The sequence below is a fragment of the Sander vitreus genome, chromosome 1, assembly GCF_031162955.1.
Source record: "Sander vitreus isolate 19-12246 chromosome 1, sanVit1, whole genome shotgun sequence".
In the NCBI taxonomy this organism is placed as follows: domain Eukaryota; kingdom Metazoa; phylum Chordata; class Actinopteri; order Perciformes; family Percidae; genus Sander; species Sander vitreus.
This window is the reverse complement of record NC_135855.1, coordinates 23,783,957-23,806,219: the sequence shown is the minus strand read 5'-3', so window position 1 is coordinate 23,806,219 and position 22,263 is coordinate 23,783,957. Positions and strand designations below refer to the sequence as shown.

Genomic DNA, 22,263 nt, shown 5'->3' with positions numbered 1-22,263 from the left:
TTCGTGGCATTTAGGGAGTTAGTGGTGGAAGAAGTATTGAGATCTTTCACTAAAGTGAAAGCAGCAATACCTCAGAGTAAAAGTACACCTTTACAATGTATGTCCTGTCTTCATAAGTAGAAGTTCATATATCAGCAACATGCAGCAGAATGGACCCATAATCGGTTTATTATCACTGATGCGTTAAAACAACAAAAAGGTTTATGACTAATTTAACTGTTTGGTAGTTTATGTAATTTATTACTGCATCTTACTTTACAAGTCAATGTTTTGCTTCCCTAAAAACTGCAATATTTCTGTATTTATTTAAAATGTAGTTGAGTAGAAGTAAAAAGCTGAAATAACACACCACACTGCCTCTGCGTACCAACAAACACAAAGGTCATAATTTTTCTTAAATATTTTATGTTAAAATCTTTAAGAGATCTCTCACTCTTAAAGAAAGGCATGTGACACAAATGTTTTGTGTGCATAAAACAAAGGAGGAGGGATGTGAAACTAGACACTACCAGTATAGTAAAGTCAATGTTTATTTCCACATTCTTTACCAGGTTTCAGCATGATCTGTACATATGCATTGATATCGCAGCAAGCACGAATGTTCTCATTAGCCATTAAGCTCATTCATTTGGCCTTGTTCAGAGAGATTTGTTTTGTAAACATGGACATTAAGAGAAAATCCTGATAGAATTAATATAGAAAGGCCAACTTTTTTTTTTTTTTTTTTTGATTATAAAAAACAGGCAGGCATAAACTAACAGTAGAACACAAGCTCATATTGAACCATTCTACGACAAGTGCAGTTTCACAACATGCAGTGCTTATCTAATCCATACTGAAAGTGCTGCTCATTAAAGACCAGCATCACTTCAGAGTTCAGAGTACTACCTTTGCAATAGTGTGTCAGACCACAGACGCCACGGTTTTCTATCACACTGGTCCACTGTAGGCCAAAGGGGATCACAGCAATTTCAAAGAGCAACCTCTGAGAATACCCAGTATTCATAGTCTGAGAGAAGAGAGAAATAAATGACACCTGAAGCCTCTGTTGAGAACACTGATCTGCCCTCGGTACAGTATGTCATGAATAGGATGGCAGTGAGACCCTGTTGCTTTCATGTGCTGAACTAGGAAGAGAAAACGCATCTCTGAAGACAAAGTGTCCCTAGAAAAGTCACACAACTGCCCAAGACTGTTGCTATCACATTATATGATAGATCTATAAATGATTATAATGGACCAGGGTGATGTCTCAAGGCTTTGAGACCTCTCACTGAGTTAAATTGCCTGAGAAGCTAAACTCTTTACATTGAAGTCCGTTTAAATTAAAGTCGCATTCTGCATAGTTTCAGTGAAAAGTGAGTTCATTTCCCTTGGAATAAATACCACATCTGTTGCATAGAGGTTTGATGCACTCCTAGAAAGCCTCCAAGGATGAAACAAAAAAATTTTAATTTGTAAAATTTGCTGCCATTTTGCCAAATTTACAGCCAGGTAGATTGACTTTTGTCTAGGAGTGACTCAAACAGAACCAGTACTTGTCCGTGTCTCTGATATTCTTTGAAGAATATTTCAGAAACTGCTTATTGACACTGTAAAATGTTTGCATCTGGAGGAGTGAAGACAAGAAAAACTGGAGGTAACCTTAAAAGCAGGAAATTAAACAAGGGATATCCAGACATGGCCTCTAATTTAAACATTACAACAATTTTATACCACTGACAGTAACAAAATAACCCAAAACATGTTCACAAGAAAAATATATTCACATCATATTGCATAAATATGTGCTGGAATGAGGTTAATGAATATAGATTAATAAAATCTCTCTCCCAGTATGGGCTGTATGTGTCATGAAATGAGCCCCAGTGCTCAGTAACGGATGGGGATAAAAAAAATAAAAAATAAAGACGGGTACAAAATCAGTTCCTCTGTCATATGAATCAATAAATATCTTTCATTAATTCTGCTAACAATGGATATAAATTAACCCCAATTTCAGGGGGCTGTACTCGATACTCAGAAAAGACAGCGGGCTGGCATTGACTCCACACGGCTCTCAGACCGCTCCCCAACTTGTCAAATACTGACGTTTTCTCACGACCTGATACCGACGCACAAGGCACTAACATGCACGCGTGGCTGGAACGGCTATCAAAACAAATAACAGAGAAGCTTGGATTACAACACACACACACACACACACACACACACACACACACACACACTTCATTCTCTGCTCAGGATGACATCACTCCACTACATCTTAACAAAGGAAATAGTTGATTGCAGCTATATTAATGTTCTGAATATTGAGTACAGCCCCTTTAAGTGGTACAGGTCACGTATACTGCAGCTTTACAAAGCATGTGAATGCTACACAAATTGCATGCAGAGGATGCATTATCTATGTATGATCCTCTTAATAATAATAATAACACTTTCATGTCGTAATTTACTCATGAGTAAAACAAATGTGTCTTTGCAAGCAGAATTCAAGTAAAGTATCATATTAGGAACGGTTTCATTGTGACCAATAAATGGAACATTTTAGCACAATATCCCTTAATGTGATGAGCCCAAACTATAAGAGGTAACTAATGTATTGTACAGTACAATAACAGCAGCACAGACTGATCATTTTTATGAGGAAATAAGAAAAGCTCTGTAACAAAAAGTAAAATAAAAAGAAAATGTACATCGGCAAAATATTCGGAGTGTAACGATGAAGGGGAAAGGAATATTGGCAAAGAGAAAGTAAAGAGGTGAATGCATGAAGTTGTACAACTCAGAAGGTGAATGCTGCTCAACACTGGCCGTGTTCAATAGGACAAAACGTTCAGAGTTTATCCGTTAGGAAACATAATCAAACTGGAACTGGTGTGTTTGTAAATCAGTTGCTCCTGTGAATGTTTGTGCCCTATTAAAAGTGCCTGAGTGATATAAGCAAACACAAATTGTGGGAAACCACCCGCATCCTCTGTAGTAGTGTACAGTACATGTAGAGCTTTGGAAGCTTGGAGTTGGAACGCAGTTAGCCACGGGACAGAGTGTGCGACCATGGCGCCAGCTGAGGTAGTAGAGTTTGACTGAATATGAACTTCCCAGGGACCCATGGTGGCAGCTTGAAGAGAGAGGTGTAGCTACCGGTAAACCCGAGTCACTGGGGTGGCGGAGTGGACCAGAAGGGAGGGGGGGCTGTGGCTACAAAGTCCCCACTCCTGTCACTGAATGTCCATGTGCAAAAATATTTTTCTTTCCCCTCAAAGGAAGTATAACTGCTCTACTAGAATGAACTGTTAAATCTGCTAGCACACAGACGAACAGATAAATCTCTTTACAACATGCTTTTATGTCATCATCCATACAATATGAAACATTCTCCACCCTGTTCCCAAGGTTTTCTAAACTGTAATAAATTACAAATTGAAGTAGTTTGTCTTTCAAGCTGTTCCACACAGAAGAAGCTGGAGGTAAAGCAGCTAGGAATGGTTCACTGTGACCATGGCAGCCTGATGGCAGAGTGCAGAGGTTAATGGTGCTGCCAGAGGCCAGTTGCCTTCCCCCCCTAGTGGCCTGGCCCCTTTAGGGCAGCTTCATGAACAGACCATTATCAATGGAAGGAACAGGCATAGGGCAGGGGAACTGAAAGAGGCTCATGTCTGCTGTGAGGGCAGCCATGGCAGCAGGATCGTGCTCTATCTGTGTCCTCAGAGCAGGGTCGATCTTCTCCAGCCGTCGCTTGATCCTCTTCGCCTCCCTCTCGCGGATCAGCCTGGCCTGCCTCTTCTCTGGCGTCTCGTTGGCCCTCTTCATACGCATGGCCTCCCTGTCCCTCTGCAGCCTGCGTGCCCGCTGCTCCTCCGATTCCTGCATCCTCTGCATGCGCTTGGCCTCGCGGTCCCGCAGCCTCCTCAGTTCCCTCTCATCTTCCGTCTCACACGCCCGTTTGTTCTTCTTTGCGGTGCGCTCGCGCTCTAGACGCTGCATGCGGGCCTCCAAGGGTTCGTTCTTTCTACGCAGGGCCCATTTTCGCAGCGGCGACTGGGCCTCCACTAACTGCTGATAGGCCATGCAGCTGTTGCACACCAGCAGCACTCCGGCAGGATACACCGTCATAGGGCTCAGGATGTCAGGGATGGGAGGAAAGCCTGAGGAAGAGGAGTTAAGAGCATCGGGGATAGATGTCAGTGATGGCCCTTCAGAGAGGAGGCCGTCGGGCAATGAGGGAAAGGAGGGTCCTTGGTCAGAGACTGCGCATGGTCCTGGGCCGTGACATGGTCTGGGGCCTTGACACTGGCTCAGGATGTGGCCTGGTCCCTGGCAGGTACGATGGGCCTGACGTAGATTGGGGTGGGGGTCAGGTGCTTGACAGGGGTGAGGGCCCTGACATGAACTGGGGCCTGGTCCGTGGCAGGAGCAAGTGCTGTGGCCCGGGCTGGTCATGGGGCTGCTAGAGAGGGACATGGAACAGGTGTCACTTCCGTCGGGGACATCCATCATGGTTGTGTCGAGGACATCTTTAAGCTTCTCCCTAAGAAAAGACAATATTAAATAGCTTGTCAAAGTGATACATCCCCTTATTCATGTCTAGAGTTTTTATTAGCAGCATTATTCCCCTGATAGAAAATGTTCTTCTTTATTAATCTGACCTGATCTCCACATCCCTTTCTGTATGTGCAATTCTCTTCATTGGCCATTAGTAAGACACAATTCTAAAACTGCTTAAAGGTGAACGTTATTGCTTATTTGAACTTTTCTTCAAATTTAAATTGTCTTTGTTTAGATTTGTATTTAGCTCTCAGGACACATCTCCTACATTCTTTGATCAATTCAAATCTTACAGGTCCACACTTAATGAAGGAGTTGCTTAGCTACAATCACCAGTCTGCATCAAAGGCTAATAGATACATCAATTTGTTGTATGACAGCTAGCATAATAATGACAGTGAAGGGTACACCACAGACATATGCGTGGCAATTAACACTTTCAGTTGCCTTGTATTTGCCACTAGTCAACATTTTGTAGCTTCTAACCACAACCCTTTCCGTATGGTCACATGTACTTAGACAACAGTTAATGCTGACTTCATCTATCAATCTGCATGATTGACATTATCTGAAACTATTTAGTCCAGTGGGGGAAAAGGCGACTCATTTGATCTTACTCATTTCCTCATCCATGTTGTTTCAGAGATAAGCAGGACAGTGTGTGAGAGGAGTTTAGCACACTCTTAACGGCTCAAGCGAAGGTGACTGGATAACACTTTTGGAACAATACACCTGTATGCCAGGTGCTTTAAAAGTTACTTTATTCACAGTTAATTAGGGTTAAGGTTTTCACACACAACTATGATGCAGATTTTGTATATCTGTGCTCAGTTTATACATATTTACTGTATGCTGTTTTACTAATAGAACCACCTGACTAACTATTATAACTCATGATTTCTTTCTTCTTTTCTCTGCTTTTACATAACGGCTTCTCACTATATTTGTCTTTCTACTATGTGTCCTGACCTTGCCAGTGCTTGCAATGTTTATATCTGAAATGTAATGATAGTTGCTAAGCAACATGCACTTTTATTTCCATTAAATCTGTCATTGCAGTACTAATTTTATTCATCCCTCATGTTCTGCATCCGGCCTTATCTCATACTTTGAAAAACCACTGCTCCATAGTGTTCCAGTGTGCTGTATTAAAGACATATTTTCACAATTCATTTTCAGAATGTACTTTTCATAGATTTGACTACCTTGTTAGATGTACAAATAGAAAACCAGTCAATCTAAATATGTCTTTTGACATTATTTTTTAATTCATTCACTGCACTATTTACAATTGTTTCTCCTGCTGAATCAGTGATGTCTGCTGCCTTTGTCATATGCTGATAAAGGGATCTGTTGAAGGGTTACTGAACCCTTAGATCTTGTTAGAAATGTTTAAAGATTAATTTAAAAAAAACAGCAGCAGCAAAACAGTAAAACACTGTGAGGTAAACAATGTTTTTTATATTATTAATGTATTATTTATTTGTCTCATCTACTTGAAAACTGTGGAAGCAACTTACTTACATTTTTTTTTTTTTTTTTACATAATTCAACTGCTTAATTATAGATATGTTATTCTTTTGAAGTAAAACAGAGAAACTTTGGGGTTACAATAACGCATCTACATCTATAACATTTCCTCCAAAATATATGTATACTTATTACTTTAAAAGATGAAAGCAATATGCATTAAAGACCCGAGACAAAAGATACAGTAGAGAGGAGCCGAACCTGTTAAAGTTGTTGGTGTCTGTGAAGCGTGCGCCACAGACAGCGCAGTTGGAGAGGCGGTCCTCAGAGTGGATGAGAAGATGCCGTCCAAGCGAGCCAGGCGAACTCAGGGCTCGCCCACACACTGGGCACACATAGCTCTTGCTATTGCTCATCATAGTCGTGTGCTGTTAAAGACAAAAAGCAAAACAGGTTAAGAACAAGAAACTGGATAAAAAGGACACTTTTTTTAAAGATTAGTTTTTTTGGGCATTTTAGGCCTTTATTTGACAGGACAGCTGAAGACATGAAAGGGGGAGAGAGAGGAGGAATGACATGCAGCAAAGGGCCTAGGTCAGAGTCGAACCCAGGCCCGCTGTGTCGAGGAGTAAACCTCTATATATGGGCTCCCGCTCTACCAACTGAGCTATCTGGGCGCCCAAAAAGGACACATTTAAAGTACACTACAAACATTTAAAAGATATATCAATGAACTCATACATCATACTCAGCTGAAGATTTTCAATTATTCAAAATAATCAAATATTGAAAAACGTTTGGTTATTTGTACTAGTACAGTGCCTGTTCAAAATGTGCCTGTTTGGAACGGGCCAATTGCTTGGCCTGTGGTATTGCTGCTTGTAGCATTCTCCAGAACACAAATACTACCCCAAAATTACTTAAAATAACTCCAAGTTAGGCTACCCTAATTTTAAACTGTTTAGACATGAAGTGTAATCTTTAATCAGGTATATGCTGATGGTGAGGTTGGCTGTAAGCTAAATCACATTTCCTCTACCACAGCTGCCACTGTAGTACTGTTTAGTTGTTTTGTCTGCTGTAAATATGAGCCCATCACGTTTAGTTATTTTTAATGCGGCCTCTCTTCGCGTGGAATCGAACCCTCATCTAATGTGCTACCAGGCAGAGGGAAATAAACTGCATTACCATTTTCGGCCACAGCAAGGGGTCAATGGGCAGGTGGCGCTCTTTCAACATTGAGGCTGCTGACGAGGAAGACAGTAAAGCCCTTATGTTTAGAAAAAGTGTTTACATGTGTGAATTAATCCACTTTAGAGGGATAGATGAACGGGGGATTTGATGGTGTTTGTCATCAAATCATTTCAATAAGGTTTCTTGAACTACTCCTGAAAGGATTTTACTTTGTTATCAGGAGCAATATCTTGAAAGTGCTCATATTATGCTTTTTGGCTTTTCCCCTTTCCTTTATTGTGTTATATATTTTTTTTGTGTGCACGTTATAGGTTTACAAAGTGAAAAAGACCCATTGTCCACCCCAAAGGAACTTAACATCTTCCAGAGAAACACTGTTCACAAACTGCTATATTGTAGTCCAGCCTTTACTTCCGTGACGAACGTGCGTCACTTTGTAACACACGTTTTAATGCTCGCCTAGCTGCTAGCATGGCACGCCCTCATACTCTGCAACTGACTAGCTAGCTTACTGCGCATGTGCGACTCCCAACAAAGATAGAACAGAAGTGCGATGCCTCACTCTGTAGCTAAAACAGAGAGCTCAACACACAGGGTGAAAAGAGGAGCTGCAGCAATGTGCAGTACAACAAATATATATATATATATATATATATATATATATATTTTTTTTTTTTTTTTTTTTTCTGAAAATTAAACCACATAAACCTATTCTGGTACAATCTCTAAATACAATTATGAACCTGAAAATGAGCATAATATGAGCACTTCAATACATTCAGTAATATATGTCCGTGGCATGCTGGAGAGTGGTGGAAAGTGAATAAATAACAATTATGCAGCGCTTTTGGGCACAGCCGTTTCGATAAACAGACATCTCCGGGACCCGACTATCGACAACAACTAATCATTGTTAGTTAAACATATTTGTAAAACAAAGACAGGCACTTGACTGCAGGCTCAAAGTGGCGTGGGGCAGTAGATCTTGCACTGCCCTACCCCACTGAAGCCTGTTTTTTTTTTTTTTTTTCTCCTGGAAAGTAATAACATAGCCTACTACTGACTTACAGTGTACTTCTACATCAGAAGAATACATTGTAGCCTACTACTACATTTACCAAACAGAGAATGAATTTAATCAGAAAATATCACAATTGAAATATGGAGTAAAAAAGAAAGAGTTTCTGTTCAACTACACTTTTAGGGTTGTCTTTTTCGTCAACAATATTGCATGTTGATATTTCCACAGACTGCGTTTAATGACGCCGGTGTTGTCTCGTCTCATCATTATAATCGTTAACAAATTTACACTTCAGCAGACGTGTTCGTTTCCAAACATTGCCAGACCTATCTGCACACTGCCTCTGTTAAGAAGTGGTGAATTTAAAGCTCACAGCAACTTAATACGGTATAGTATGGCTTTTGTTTGATATTTAGTGTTGGCAAATGGCTTTTTATTGAGTTTCCTCTTACTGAAATGCTCTGAGTGAATTTAAGCTGGGCTTTTATTGTGAAGGGTAGACACTGCCTGTTTTTCAACCTTTTTCAACACAACAGTTGCAATGTTCCAGGAAAGTGAAGAAAAGTTAGTTTGGTAGCCTATATCCAGCAATCATCTAACGTTGGAAGCAGCAAAAAGTGGCTGGTGAGTCAATGCCGGTGAACCCCCCCCACTGCTGTACAGAGCGTGTCAACGGCTGCGCAGCATGCTGTTTTATTTTATTTTATTTTTTAACGTCAATTTTTTCCTCAACCTTTATTGTTCGGCCGTTTAGTTTTATTCAGTTTTTAATATCCAATGCTTTCCAAATTACTCCAAATTCCAACCCCACGATCATGAAACCAAGTGTGATGTTAGATTAGATGAACGGTTCATGAGATATTTCAAAGACAGACGACACACACACACACACACACACACACACACACACACACACACACACACACACACACATTAAATCTAATTTAATGATGGCTAAAAAATAAGAATCATAATTGATGGTGTGGACGTAATGCACAGTACTGTACATGCTATAAGCATGTAAAGTTAATTAATAATACAAATAATAATCATTTTATCAAAAATGAAGAAAATGTTTTAGAAAAAGCAGGTGGTGTTCACAATATGCTTTCTTATTTAATGCTCTAAATGAAATATGTATGCCATACAACAAAATGTTTTGAAAATAAAAGTACAAATAAAAAAATAAAAAAAATACAGGACATTTAACATATTTACATATAATTTGAGCAGCATTCAAATGTGGTCCTCAGTACCGAGAACTAGTCTAAGAATGAATTACTACTGTAACAGTGGCAATCAACACTGTTGTGGTATTGCCACTGTCCATACGTTCCACATCAGTTAACAGGCAGACACTGTTGTAATTGCTCAACATTACAGTGACAGAATGCACACTCATCTTTCAGCAACTTTAAGTGTAAGAAGCACAAGCTGCCCGACATTTGCAAAAAAAAAAACATGTACAGTGTTGATTGTGTAAATTCTGCAAATGCTGAAGTATAAATCAGCTCCTGAATGTGAAGTGAGGCCTCACAGCCATTGGTGAACACATACAATGAGAGATAAAATGTGTGGATTACTGTAATATGATAGATACAGAACCTGGGAGAAGAGGTGAACCTGCAACTGCAAAATTCTTAAGAGCCATCAGCAAATATATAATAATCGTCAAGATATGTGGCACTGAATACATTTTTTTAAATGCAAGACTGATAAAGTAAGCACTAGATCATACAATTTAACACCTTCTCCCTCTTAACCAGCATTTCACTAAAGTACTGATGATGAAAGCTACTTAGGGGCTTTAAAGGTGATGACCCACCTCTAGCTTATTGGAAACAGACTGCAATAAAAGGATCTAAAGCTGCTTTGTTTTCATAGTTCTGGTCTAGATTAGGACAGGCGAGACAATGTTGTTCTCACCTGGTAGACATGGGAGATGAGCTTCTCAGGGCTGCTGAAATCCAGCGTGCAGAGAGGACAAACAAAGTTGATGCCGTGGTCTGCCCCTTCCTCGCTCTCCTGAGGAAACCAAGCACCATTAAAATCCCTTTCAGAAGCAAAACCAGTGCTGTATGCAAAGCAGACATAGCAATGTACTCGGATTTCATGTCCATTTTGACAACAATTCTAAAAGTAAACATAGACTAAAATATATATTTATTTAGAAGATGTCATGTAAAGAATAATGCTTGACACTGTAACTATATTTTTTTATTTCTTGCTGGGCCTTTGTGGAGTCACTACTCACTTCACGTTTCCAGCTGGAACATTTCTGCAAGTGGTATCTGGTGATGTGTTGAGTGTACGACTCATTAACAGTGACATGATGCTGTGTGCTGTCACAGATGTGACTCACACACAAGCTGAAATACAGAATATTTTCAAACAGAATGTCCTGGCACAAAACATATTGGCTGATACCAGGGGTGTTCTGTTAAAGTCCATTCAATTTAAGTGTTTGCCTTTTTGTCTTAATTGCGTAGGGGTATATTTCAATGATTATACGACATTCTAAGATATTTTTGCTGCAAAGTGAAAATAACTCTTTTTTCAAATTTACTGATTTGACATAAATCTCAAGATTTTTAAGAAGTTTAACAAATACAATTTTTAATCTAGACAAACAAAAAAAGGTGACCATATAAATGTTAGATATATGTGCATTGCAGTACATTTAGTTACTATGAAAAGAAAACACTGTGAAAATGTCAGATATAACATAAATCAGTACTTCCTGTTGAACCCCCACAGTAATTCAGTCAAATGATCTGCTATTTCTCGTATGTGCAACTCATTAACTGTGAATTCACAGTAAGTACAATACGGTAACTGAGGTTAAACCTGTTAAAACTGCAGCATATACTACAGTGGCATAGGTTCCTACACAGAGTGGACAACTATATCCAAATTAATATTCACATCAACTGCTGTTTCATGCACAACTGGAGGATGAGAGTTAAAGAAAAAAACTGAAATGAAACTGGGCACCTACACAATGACGCAGGGCAGATCCATGTCAACAATCCATGTCTTGTTTGTATGTTCATGCCCCACCACCAACTTCACAGTATAGTGGCCTATATTGTAACATATAGGCAGTACTTCAACTAATTAAAGGGGTGATAGAATGCAAAACCGATTTTACCTTGTCATAGTTGAAAAACGACAGTTTGGAGGGTAAATAGGACATACATAGAACCTCAAAATCCCATTGACACCCCTTTCTTCTGCAAATCTCACAATTTGAAATTGCTACTGAAAACGGGCGAATCTCAACAAAGCTAATAGTTGACGTCAACTCCTCAACTCCTAGTCTTTGTCACACTCCAACATTTGCATAGGCTACACCACTGACCTGAGGTCAGCTTAGTCTTCTGAATCTAGCTAGGTCACGCAGATCTCCAGAGGTCCGCTATTTAATTACTAAATTCATTTCTACTATGTAGAGGTCAAATATGGACCGTTTTACAAAAATTGATGGCTAACTGCAAATTTTGTCCGACTGTGTGTCGCAGTTCAGCAGGAGCTCAGCAGGCTAACGTGACAGCGGCCGAATGCTGAGGCCCTGACGGCGCTCCAGGGCCTGCAGCTAGCCTCGATCTTTAACCATAGGATTGAAGGGACACCAGCAGCTAACGAAACCCCTCCTATTCACAAAAATGCATTAAATTGAAATCTGCCACAAACGTCAGCTTTGTAAGACCTTAGGGTAGCTGTTCTATAAGTGGCGTGACGAAATTCAAACTGTAAATATACTATACTTATGCTGGCAGCCGGCCAGCTCCGTGGAGCCCCGAGCCCCGGTAATCCAGTCACCCAGAAACAGTGACTTTCTCCTGGGTATGGAGCCCAGCAGGCTGCCGCTGTCTCGTCAGACTGTGTGGACCTCCTGAAATCCGACATGTCTTACCAAATTTGCAATTAGCCATCAATTTTCGTAAAACGGCCCATATTTGAGCTTTATATAGTTGCTTTCTCGCATAAAAAAGTCTCAGAAGTGAATTTAGTAACGAAACATTGCAGTGTCTGAAATATGAGACCTGCTGTCTCGTCTCCAATGTGTTTGTATGTGGTTCGCTCAAACCAATCAGCGTGCAGCTCATCTAAATATTCATGAGCATACGATATTTGGAAGAAAAGCTCTTGTTACAAACAGGGCCATATTCACAGGGTAGTTAAGGGGTCATAAAATAGCATTCGGGCAATTTTCAGCCCAACCAATGTTACATACCCTATTAGGAGACCTTAAGGAACAGTGTGAAATACCCTATATAATCATTCTATCACCCCTTTAAAGATGAGGCAAAATATTGTCAAAGAAATAAACAATACCACTATGAACAAAAAGTGGCACAATCTCTCACCTCTTTGACTCCCGCTCCTTGTAGGCGGCACTGCGTTCTCTTGGTGCTCATGTGGTCGTCGGCGGAGGCGTTGGAGGACGAGTCCTCACCGTGGTTGTTAAGGTCACTATCACTGTCTTCTATGGAGGCAAACACAGCCCTATCAATACAGACAGACAACAGAGCAGGGCTTACTCTCACTAACACCCCTCAGTCCGAGGACGTCCCACAGAGCCCATCCAGTCCTCCCCTGTCCAGTCCCTCCATCCTGTACCTGAGATGCTATCCTGCTCTTGTACTTCCTGGGAGTTGTTGCTGCAGCATTCACTGTCTTCGGTGAATTCGTCCCTGCCATCCATGTTAATAGTGTGCTGAAGTCCTGTAATGCCTGAAGTGTGGAAAGGCCCTGGAGATAGAAAAGCAGTAGCAGTCAATACGATAAGTGTTTCCAGAGAGCACAATGACCTGCTCTGACTGGAGTGGGTGGGTAATATAACTATATGCAATGTAAATTTGCCTAACAAAGATTTTGTCATTATGTGGTATCTATCATTTAACATCTCTGGATATATTAGACCCATTTTGGCAATGCTTGCTGGATTTACCAAAAACAGACATTCCTATCTGTTTTATCCATTAACAATCCATTTGATTTTCCAGAAAATATATTACGTCTATATGGCACCCTTATTTATTACTCAACTCATATGATGACGATATAGTAGAGTTGGATGGTTCAAATCCTTTGTATCATTGTTTAAGAAAATTCCTAGTATTGGTTGTTGATATTACAATAAATGAATGAATCTATTAATCAATATACCATTTTAAGAACTACAAGTGAAGTTTGCAAATAATCCAGGATTTCTTTGTTTGCAGTTGCATAAAAAGGTGTGGGGCACAATTTCCTGCATACCATGAACCATTCAGGAAGAACATAAGTGTGTCTCCAGACAGACAGACAGACAGACAGCAATATGGCCTTGTACCATTGTGGCAGGACCTCCTGTTGAGGAATTGATTTTTTACAAATGACATGTTTATTTTTTTTGTTTTTTTTTTAAATATATGTTGATTCATTCATAATTAAGTCTGTTTTAATACAGAAGCCACCTTTTACCAATATATTGTATCCAGCATATGAGTGCTTTATCTCCATAGCGTTCTGTTTTATCCACACACATAAAATATGTGAAAAAAAAGTTAAACCTATTATCAGAACAGCAGTCCACCGAAAAAAGAAAAGAAAAGAGATAGTAAATTATTTATATAATTCTACATTTGGCTGTTCGACTTTTGGGCTCCACTCTAGACGTGGACCACAAGAACACCTTTGCCATTTAGGCTGCACATTCAGACAATAAATACTAGGTGCTGGACATAAGAACATGTAAAAAAACAGAAAAATAGAATCTAGACACTAGATAATGCTGGTATAAAAATATATTTAATTACAATCAAGTGGCGTTTCGAGCGTCAAGCTTGGCGCTTAAACGTCACTTGGTGTTAATTAAATATATGTTCATGGGAGTGTGCAGACTATATCTTTCTGTGCTTTTATATGAACCATCCGACACTGAAACATAATGAATGCTAAGCCAGCAAGGCAAGCGTGCACGCACACGCACATTAACTTAATTTGCATCCCAACCCCCACTTTTTCACACACATATACACTCACAGATACATGCTAGCTCTGTTCGACAGCCATGCTGCAGTCCCATGGGGGATGCAGCCTGCACTCTTTTCCTCTAGCTAACTGCCTTGCTACTCAGTGTGTTTTTCTCTCTCTCTCTCTCTCTCAGTACCACCCACACGCTGAACAGCCTGGCTCGCCCTCTGTCCTCCCAGCTTGTATGTAGCTCTGACTACTTATATATCTATACCATCAGCTCTGAGGGGGAGGATAAAGCTTCATACCATGACAGCCAATATGTGGCTCATTTAACTCCTTGTGATGCCACTCTTTGTTTTATAGCTTGGTTGCAGGATTCTGCAAAATCCCTTCATTTTTCTTATGATCACCACACTTGACCCTGCAAACCTGTATTTAACTGCCAACACTGCTTCACTGGAGACAGTTTTGTTGAAAGCTTCTCTTGCATTCACACAGGAGAACATCCCACTTCAGAACACTAAAATGAACGATAGCTTAAAATCCAATTTTCTTCCATTGTGTACTCTCTCTTCATTAACACAGATCAGAGATGGGAGAGAGATCCTGACTTCAGTTACCTGAGACTGACAGAAGTAATTACAGCCCTTGTCACAATCCTGAGGTATTGCGCGCACACACGCACACACACACACACACACACACACACACACACAAACACACACACAAACACACACACAAACACACACACAAACACTCTCTCTTTGAGTGTCTGAGGTTTGTCATTCTACTGTTTAGCTACTGTCAAGAAGTTAGTATGTGAACGCAGTTTGGGCACTTTTCCCAGAGAAATCAAAGCATTCATTAACACTGGTAGAGTGGGTCGTAGTATTGAACTATGAACTACTACAACAAGCTGGCTTCACGGCACATAGCCAATGATTGATGTGTGAGAGATACCCATCCCCCCACTTCTAGGGCTCTGTCTGTACATCTGTCTCTCCTAGCTCCCTCCCTCCCCCATCCTCCCTCCCTCAGTCTCTGCCACTGTGATGTTATCTCTGAGTCTGTGTGTCTGTAGGCAGGAGGTGACGCAGTGTCTGACTGAATCCAGACAAAGAGACAAACTCATCAGCCAACAGACACATAGAAGAGGGAGGGGGGAGGGAGGGGGTGGAGGGGTAGCATGCAAAACAAAACAGACAAAAGATAGAATGCCAAAACTCTACTCAAACACCAAGCAATGGGGGTCCTGCTGAATTCAAAGACCCCTCCTTCTCCTTTTCAGCCATCGTCCCCTCAAAAAACACACACACACATCCAGACACACAACACCATCTGAATCGGCAGGAAGTTATGGCCCCCTGACTGACACACACACACACACACACACACACACGAGAACGAGGATGGTGGACCAAACATCTGATCAATACTCACTCTGGTTAACTGGTGACCTAATATTGCAAAGAAGAAGGTGACCTATTTGTTCTCTTTTTGGAAGACTTTCTCTGGTTAGTTTGGCACCTGAAATTAACCTGCTCCCCTCCTTAATAATTTCAACAGATAATCAAGAAACATTTGTGCTGAGCTAATATGGGAGAACATTTGGGAGAAAACATCTTAATTATGGCTCTTTCAAAACCAAGTCCCGATGCCTGACAGAAACAGAAGTAAGCACTTTTCATATTAGATGAAATGTAAGTCCAATTAACAAAAATTGTAGCTTCTGTACTAACACATATGTACACTTACTCAAATATTTAAAAAGTTCTGAAATAACCTGCACAGTATTTATTATAGTCAAATCTCCAAGAACAAGTTTTTCTGATTTTTTTTACAGTAACACATGCACTTATAATGTTGAACATGCTGATGTCTATTTACTGTCAACCTAAAGGACACATCCACTTTACTCCAAAAAGCATGGACCAGCTCCAACTCTAGATCACTTTTATATAATGCTGTTCTTCTTGCTGTTGTTGTGCATTAAACTCAAGGAGGAACACAAAGCTAGACAGACCGCACTTTTGTGTTATTGTCTGGAATTCCCTGTGTGTGTGTGTGTGTGTGTGTGTGTGTGTGTGTGTGTGTGTGTGTGTGTGTGTGTGTGTGTGTGTGTGTGTGTGCCTGCCTGCCTGCCTGCCTGCCTGTCTGTCTGTCTGTCAGACTGTCTCCCTGCCTGTCTGGTCTGTCAGTCAGTCTGTCTGTCTGGTCTGACCCTCTCAGGGGGGACAGCTCTGTGTTTGGAATTCATACCTCACAAGAAAAGACAAGTAAAACAATCAAGGCACCGCAGAGGAAAGTCAAGGTACAAAACACAGTGCCTGAACTCACACTCCAATGACACTGCGGGAGGTATGGCTTGTCAAGTTTAAAAAATGTCTTGGCATTTGTCCCAGCATGAAGTGCGCATGCCAACATTACATTGTATCAGGCCCTCCTGAGGGTTTTTAGCTCCCACTACCCTGGACACTTGTAGAAGTGTTACAGAGCAACAAATGAGCTCATTAGTTCGCAGGGATTATTGCAGTCTCAAGTGCAAGATGCATTTCAACAGCAGTTTAAACAAACTATGTTTAGAAAGGCGGACTGCAGCATGCATAACTCAGCAGATTACAGTGGGCAATCCCTTTCTGTGGATTGAAGCGTGTTTAAGAGGTCAACATGCTGTCCACCACAAAGGAGATCCTGGGGGGAAGAAGGCCAAAAGCCAAAGCACAGAGAAGGACATCAATAGTAAATTTACACCATGGGTCTCCCCAGTATTCCTTAGTTTCAATAAAGTTAATTTTGTATTTCGTATACCAATATTTCATTAGAATATGAAATGGGATGCTACAATTCACAACAGTGTAGTGCCATTGATGATACATAGGAAAGCCATGCATACACAAAAGGATGCTTGAGGACAATGTTCCACTCAGAAAACCCTCAATATGAGAAAATGTGTACGAATAGACTTATTGTAGCAAGTAATACTTTAGTTATCTCATGTTAAAAAAAAAAGGGAGAAAAGCAGACAATAGAAACATTCAACAACAACGGTCAGATGCACATATTTTGAATAGCTGAGGCTTTGCTTTGTTTTTACCGATTATGTGCTCTATGGGGCTGACTAGATAATTATCAAAATAGTTGCCTATTTCTTTTCTGTCAATCCACTAATCGATTAATTAACTGAATGTTTCAACTCTTCTGCTCTATATTGCTTTCTTGTTATTATATTTTACTGGAACTGATGTGTCAGTGCAAACTATGGCACGCACTGTGTAAAAGAAAAGGCTTGTCCCCTTTGATCACCGTTTAACAATATGCTAGTTGTGATGAGACTCTAGGTCTGATTCCTTCTTAACACCTGAGGTGTTTTTGCTAAATTAATCTACAGAAATTACACTTTAAAACAAAACCCATGAGCCACAAACATGGTTAGCCACAAGCCCTGTCATATAGGCTCACTACAGGAAGATACTATCACAAGGCTTCTTGTGAATCAGTCTACTTGGAAACCACACAAATAGTGATATAAATGACTGGTCAACCCAACATGCAACTAAAAGCTTGCACACATTATCAATTTCAAAGGAAAGAGGTTTACATACATATGTTGCACGACCGTGTACTACGTTTGGCACAAGATCAAGGTGATGAGGAACATTACACATTATCAATAAAATGTAAAATGTCAAAATGACAGCTATTTTTAAGTAACTATTGAATATTTACCAGAAATGTGCTCCTTTGCATGGGTTTTTTTTTATTCTGTAGAATTCAATAGAATTTATATTTATTCTATTTAAAGTATTATTTAGGAAATAGGTGTTGCTGTCCACTTACTTTATTAAGTCTCTTTTGTTTTCATACATGTAAACTATGTCAATACAACTACTTAAGGGGCCATTGTGGGGGAAAAAAATCATCAATCAGCCAATAAAGTCTTGTGCTGTATCTTCATACAAACTACAAATGAAAATTAAAGTGAGATATCCATTAGCCTACCACTCTGACAAGAAAACTGTTTTTATTCAAACCTAAAAAGAAAATTCTACGATATTGAAATGTCAGCTGCTAACATAATACTCTGACTATATAATATAGTATGTGATGGTATGTCATGACAAAATCCTGTCTTTGGTTTAACACATCTACATGAATCTATTACAAGCTACAGCGGGCACCAAGGAAAGCACCGTTAATGCAGATCGCTACAGAAACAACAATAATTCAACACATTCCTGTGAAACAGACAAAGTATCCACGTATAATGGACGTGGCGTGGATAAATAAAGCGTGAAATAGCATAAGACGATACCTGGAATACCTACAGTTAACTTTGAAGGGGTTGGTCTGTTTTCGCCTGGACATATTATTGCCCACTCCCGGTAAAAAACCTGAAATCTCCTCCAAACCCCGCACGGTTACCCTGAGACCAGTCCAGGTGTTTTCCGCACTGAGGGCACAAATGGTGAACGAAAGAATAATAATAAAAAAAACTTGATCAAATCGTCTACTCGATCAGTAGAGTCGGGACCATAAAAAAAAAAAAAAAAAACGGATACATAAAAGAGTCACATTCTTGCAGCGGTTAATAAAAAAAACAAAACATTATCCAGTCGATCCGGGGGTGTAAAATGATGTCTAAGCCCGACCAGAGAGACACCGAGCGGCCCCGAGCTGCTCCGATCCCGAGCCGCTGGCATCCGTGCACTCACTGCAGCGACGCACGAGCTCAGCTGATCTCTCTAACGTAAAAGCCAAAGCAGCGAAGCTACACCGAACAGGATTATGGGATATGCAGGGAAGTTGGAGAGTTGATGCTAAACATACTATGGTAATAAAGTTAAAAAAGAAAAAAAATACATACTATGGTGCGTTCACGTCGTGTGGGAGTAAAAGCGACGGTGTAAAAAAAAGAGAAATCTAAAAGCGGTATAAATGTTGCTTTGCCATACTTTCATATGTAAGATATTTGTGAGAGGAACAACATTTTATGTTTATTCATTTTTTTGTCCAAAATAATCAGAATAAATGAATGCCAATTAAGAGTAGTCTGTTTTGGTATATTTTTAAATGTATTACATTAAGTAGAAGTAGATGGGTAACTAATAATAAGTGGATAATAGTAAGTGCACCGTTTTGTCAAACTACATTTTTCAAGGTGGTTGAAAGTGCTAAAACCTAAAACCAGTGCTTAACACAAAGACTTTTGATAATGATCTCTTAACTTGGCTGTTCATTCATTGTGACCAAGTTATTTACACTTGTCAGTGCTCTCTGGTGGACAAACCGCGCAATGGTGACACTGTTTCTAAATGACCACAATCATGACTATTGTCATTTCTGTCATTCAATTTTTCATCACTTATCGGTTACAGCGCTATGGAGATAGGTCTGGCATTGCAAGACTACTTATCAGCCAAAACCTAGACAGATACTGTCTGATTTACTGTATCTGTGATAAGCTAATATCAGCAGATAGAATGAGGGCTCTAGTGTAAATGAATCTGATCATCAGTAGAAATGATCTGGTATGTGTCTCGCTAAGCAGGGTTGATTTTTAAGTGTCAATTCTGTGGAATGAAAACTGTTGATAGCATAGATTACCCACAGTAACCAGAACATTGTTTCACCTTGCTGGTGAACATTTTAAGTGATTTCTTTTTAATGTTGAAAGCAACAAAAATCTCAGATATCTCAAAACCTGGCCACATTAATCCAACACCATCAGCATGGGTATATACCACAACAGATAACTGATCAAATATGATGATATGTAATTTGGTCGAACCAACCCTTTAAACTTAAGTCGATGTTCCAGATTTGACACAGCAAAGACACAGGGCAACTGTGTATTCCTGCTGTGATACAGGCCTCTACAGTGGATGAATGGTGATAGGAGTGTTGTTTGTCCACCCAGATGATAAGCCTCTGGGCTGGCAGGTCAAAAATATGAAAAAGTGACTTGATGGGTGTGCACTTGTATAAACACTGGCAAAGTGTTGATTCATACACTCTAAAGTCTAAAGTAAGACTGCCAGTGCTGCATACAATTCAATTCATTCATTCAAAATGTCTTGAGGCTAGACAAAACAAAGCATTTTCCAAAAGGAATGGCGACGTTAAATGAATTCATTAAATTAGCATCCCATTATCTGCTTAACCTTCTTTCTTTTTCTGCCACAGTCCAAAGAGTTTATTGGACATTTTTGATAATGCGAGTACCCATTTGTTAAGTAGCACTGTGATGAACTAGTGACCTGATCAAGGTGTCTATCTTCCACCTGGTGTATGCTGGGATAGCTTCCTGCCCTTCTTGAGCCTGAATAGGATTAAGTATTATCAATGTATGAATTCATTTCTACAATGTCTTCATGTAGCAAATCACAGAAACCGAGGCCCCAACCCCAAGTTTCTGAATATTTATCTGAAAGCTAAGGTTAATGACATCTAACATTTTTCACTGCAAACCGTAAATTTAACACGTCTGACAATCCTTATTTCATAGCAATACTTTGTGCTGTAATTCGGTAAATAGTCTTTAAAAATCACTTTTTGCTAGAGAAGCTTCAAGAATTCTAAAAACTACAAGTTTGTATCTTCAAGCAAATTGGAAAAAGGCAGATCAAATGACTAGAAATGTCATTTGATTAATATTAATTGATTTTTTTTATGTGATGTGAAAACTATTGGAAGTATAGGCCTATATTAAGCTAATTTCCACCTCTGATTCCCCATTCAGCATATTCTCTGTTTACTCAGACAGTTTTATAATAATTTAACACAGGTTGTGAACACATGGACAACAGGCTCAACCTGTCTTCACATGATATTACAATTACTGCAGTTAATCTCATAAATACCTTCTTTATGACACCAAAACCCCTTTTTTTAAGCAGTGCTTTTGGTTACACCCATTTGATTGTTTCTGTTGTTACTTTATCATTGATGACAGCTAACTGGTATGCTACTTCTATCTGACTTGGGGGTGGTAGTATCTCAGTCCGTATAGGGACTTGGCTTGGGAACTGGAGGGTCGCCGGTTCAAGTGACTCCCCATGCGGACCAAGTACGAAGCGTGGACTGGTAGCTGGAGAGGTGCCAGTTCACCTCCTGGGCACTGCCAAGGTGCCCTTGAGCAAGGCATGAACCCCAACTGCTCGGGGCACCTTTAACGGGCAGCCCCCTCACTCTGACATGGCATCTCTCCATTAGTGCATGTTTAGGTCCTGGGTGTGGAATAACTAGAGTGAGTGTAAAAAATGTAATTTCACAATTTTTATCACTTAATGTTAATCTTGTGTTTGATCACAATGAACTCTAAAACTGTCCCAACTTGACCTTATTTTACCCTATACTCCGTTTAAATATGATCTGTATCAATGAAAACGACCCTTAAGATCCAACCTCAGGCCAGACATTATAATGTTTAATAAACTATTAATCAAGCCCAACCTACCTACAGAATCATTTCTTGGATAGCACAGTAACAACACTAGGTGGCACTCCAAACCACTGAACTGCTAATGTCACAACATTTCATATAGTCGTCATCACTGACTGCCACGAGTAAACGGACCGCAGCACGACATTGACGGGGTAAAAATGTATTCTTCCGCAGGGTTAAGAGAAAATATGCCATCTCAAAAAATAATCTCGTCGTGTCATGACATTTAGGGCGTTTGTATACCAAGTGAGATATGCCATAATGCTCAAACTGTAAACTATGTTACACAAAATGACTTGGAATCAATCAGTTTATGAGATCAATGCGATAACGTTAGCTAGCTGGCTTAAGATAACAAGCCGAAGCCCTTTATAGTCAATGCGAGAACGATGGACGAGAAGAAGCTTACTAGCTAGACAGCAACCATACATCTCTCATCATCATGAAGACATAATTTAACAATTACCCATGGTGTCCAGTGAGCACTGGCATATCAGGTGGGAGTCTCTGGCAGAGGCACAGACTGTGAAGAGGTCCTCTACTACAAGCTAACGTTACTGTACGGTGATGATAAACTTCGGCTCTGTGCGCCGCCGGGAGCCAGTCCGCGCTTCTTTCA

The 22,263-nt window shown here is 40.0% G+C and overlaps 1 protein-coding gene across 5 annotated transcripts; it reads right to left on the bottom strand.

Moving 5' to 3' along the window:
• Positions 1–688: 688 nt before the first annotated feature.
• Positions 689–22,249, bottom strand: znf821 (zinc finger protein 821). Of its 5 annotated transcripts, none has more exons than XM_078248928.1 (6): positions 22,111–22,249; positions 12,860–12,991; positions 12,607–12,725; positions 10,163–10,261; positions 6,283–6,449; positions 689–4,534 (listed from the first exon to the last, which is right to left on the bottom strand). In XM_078248928.1, the coding sequence occupies exons 1-6, from the start codon at positions 22,112–22,114 to the stop codon at positions 3,586–3,588; spliced, it is 1,470 nt and encodes a 489-aa protein (XP_078105054.1). In that variant the 5' UTR covers positions 22,115–22,249; the 3' UTR covers positions 689–3,585. The 5 variants fall into 5 exon arrangements, with proteins under 5 accessions (XP_078105054.1, XP_078105033.1, XP_078105043.1 ...); XM_078248907.1 differs by lacking the exon at positions 22,111–22,249 and adding an exon at positions 18,526–18,947 and having other exon boundaries at positions 10,163–10,258; XM_078248917.1 differs by lacking the exon at positions 22,111–22,249 and adding an exon at positions 18,526–18,947 and having other exon boundaries at positions 12,607–12,722.
• Positions 22,250–22,263: the final 14 nt, after the last annotated feature.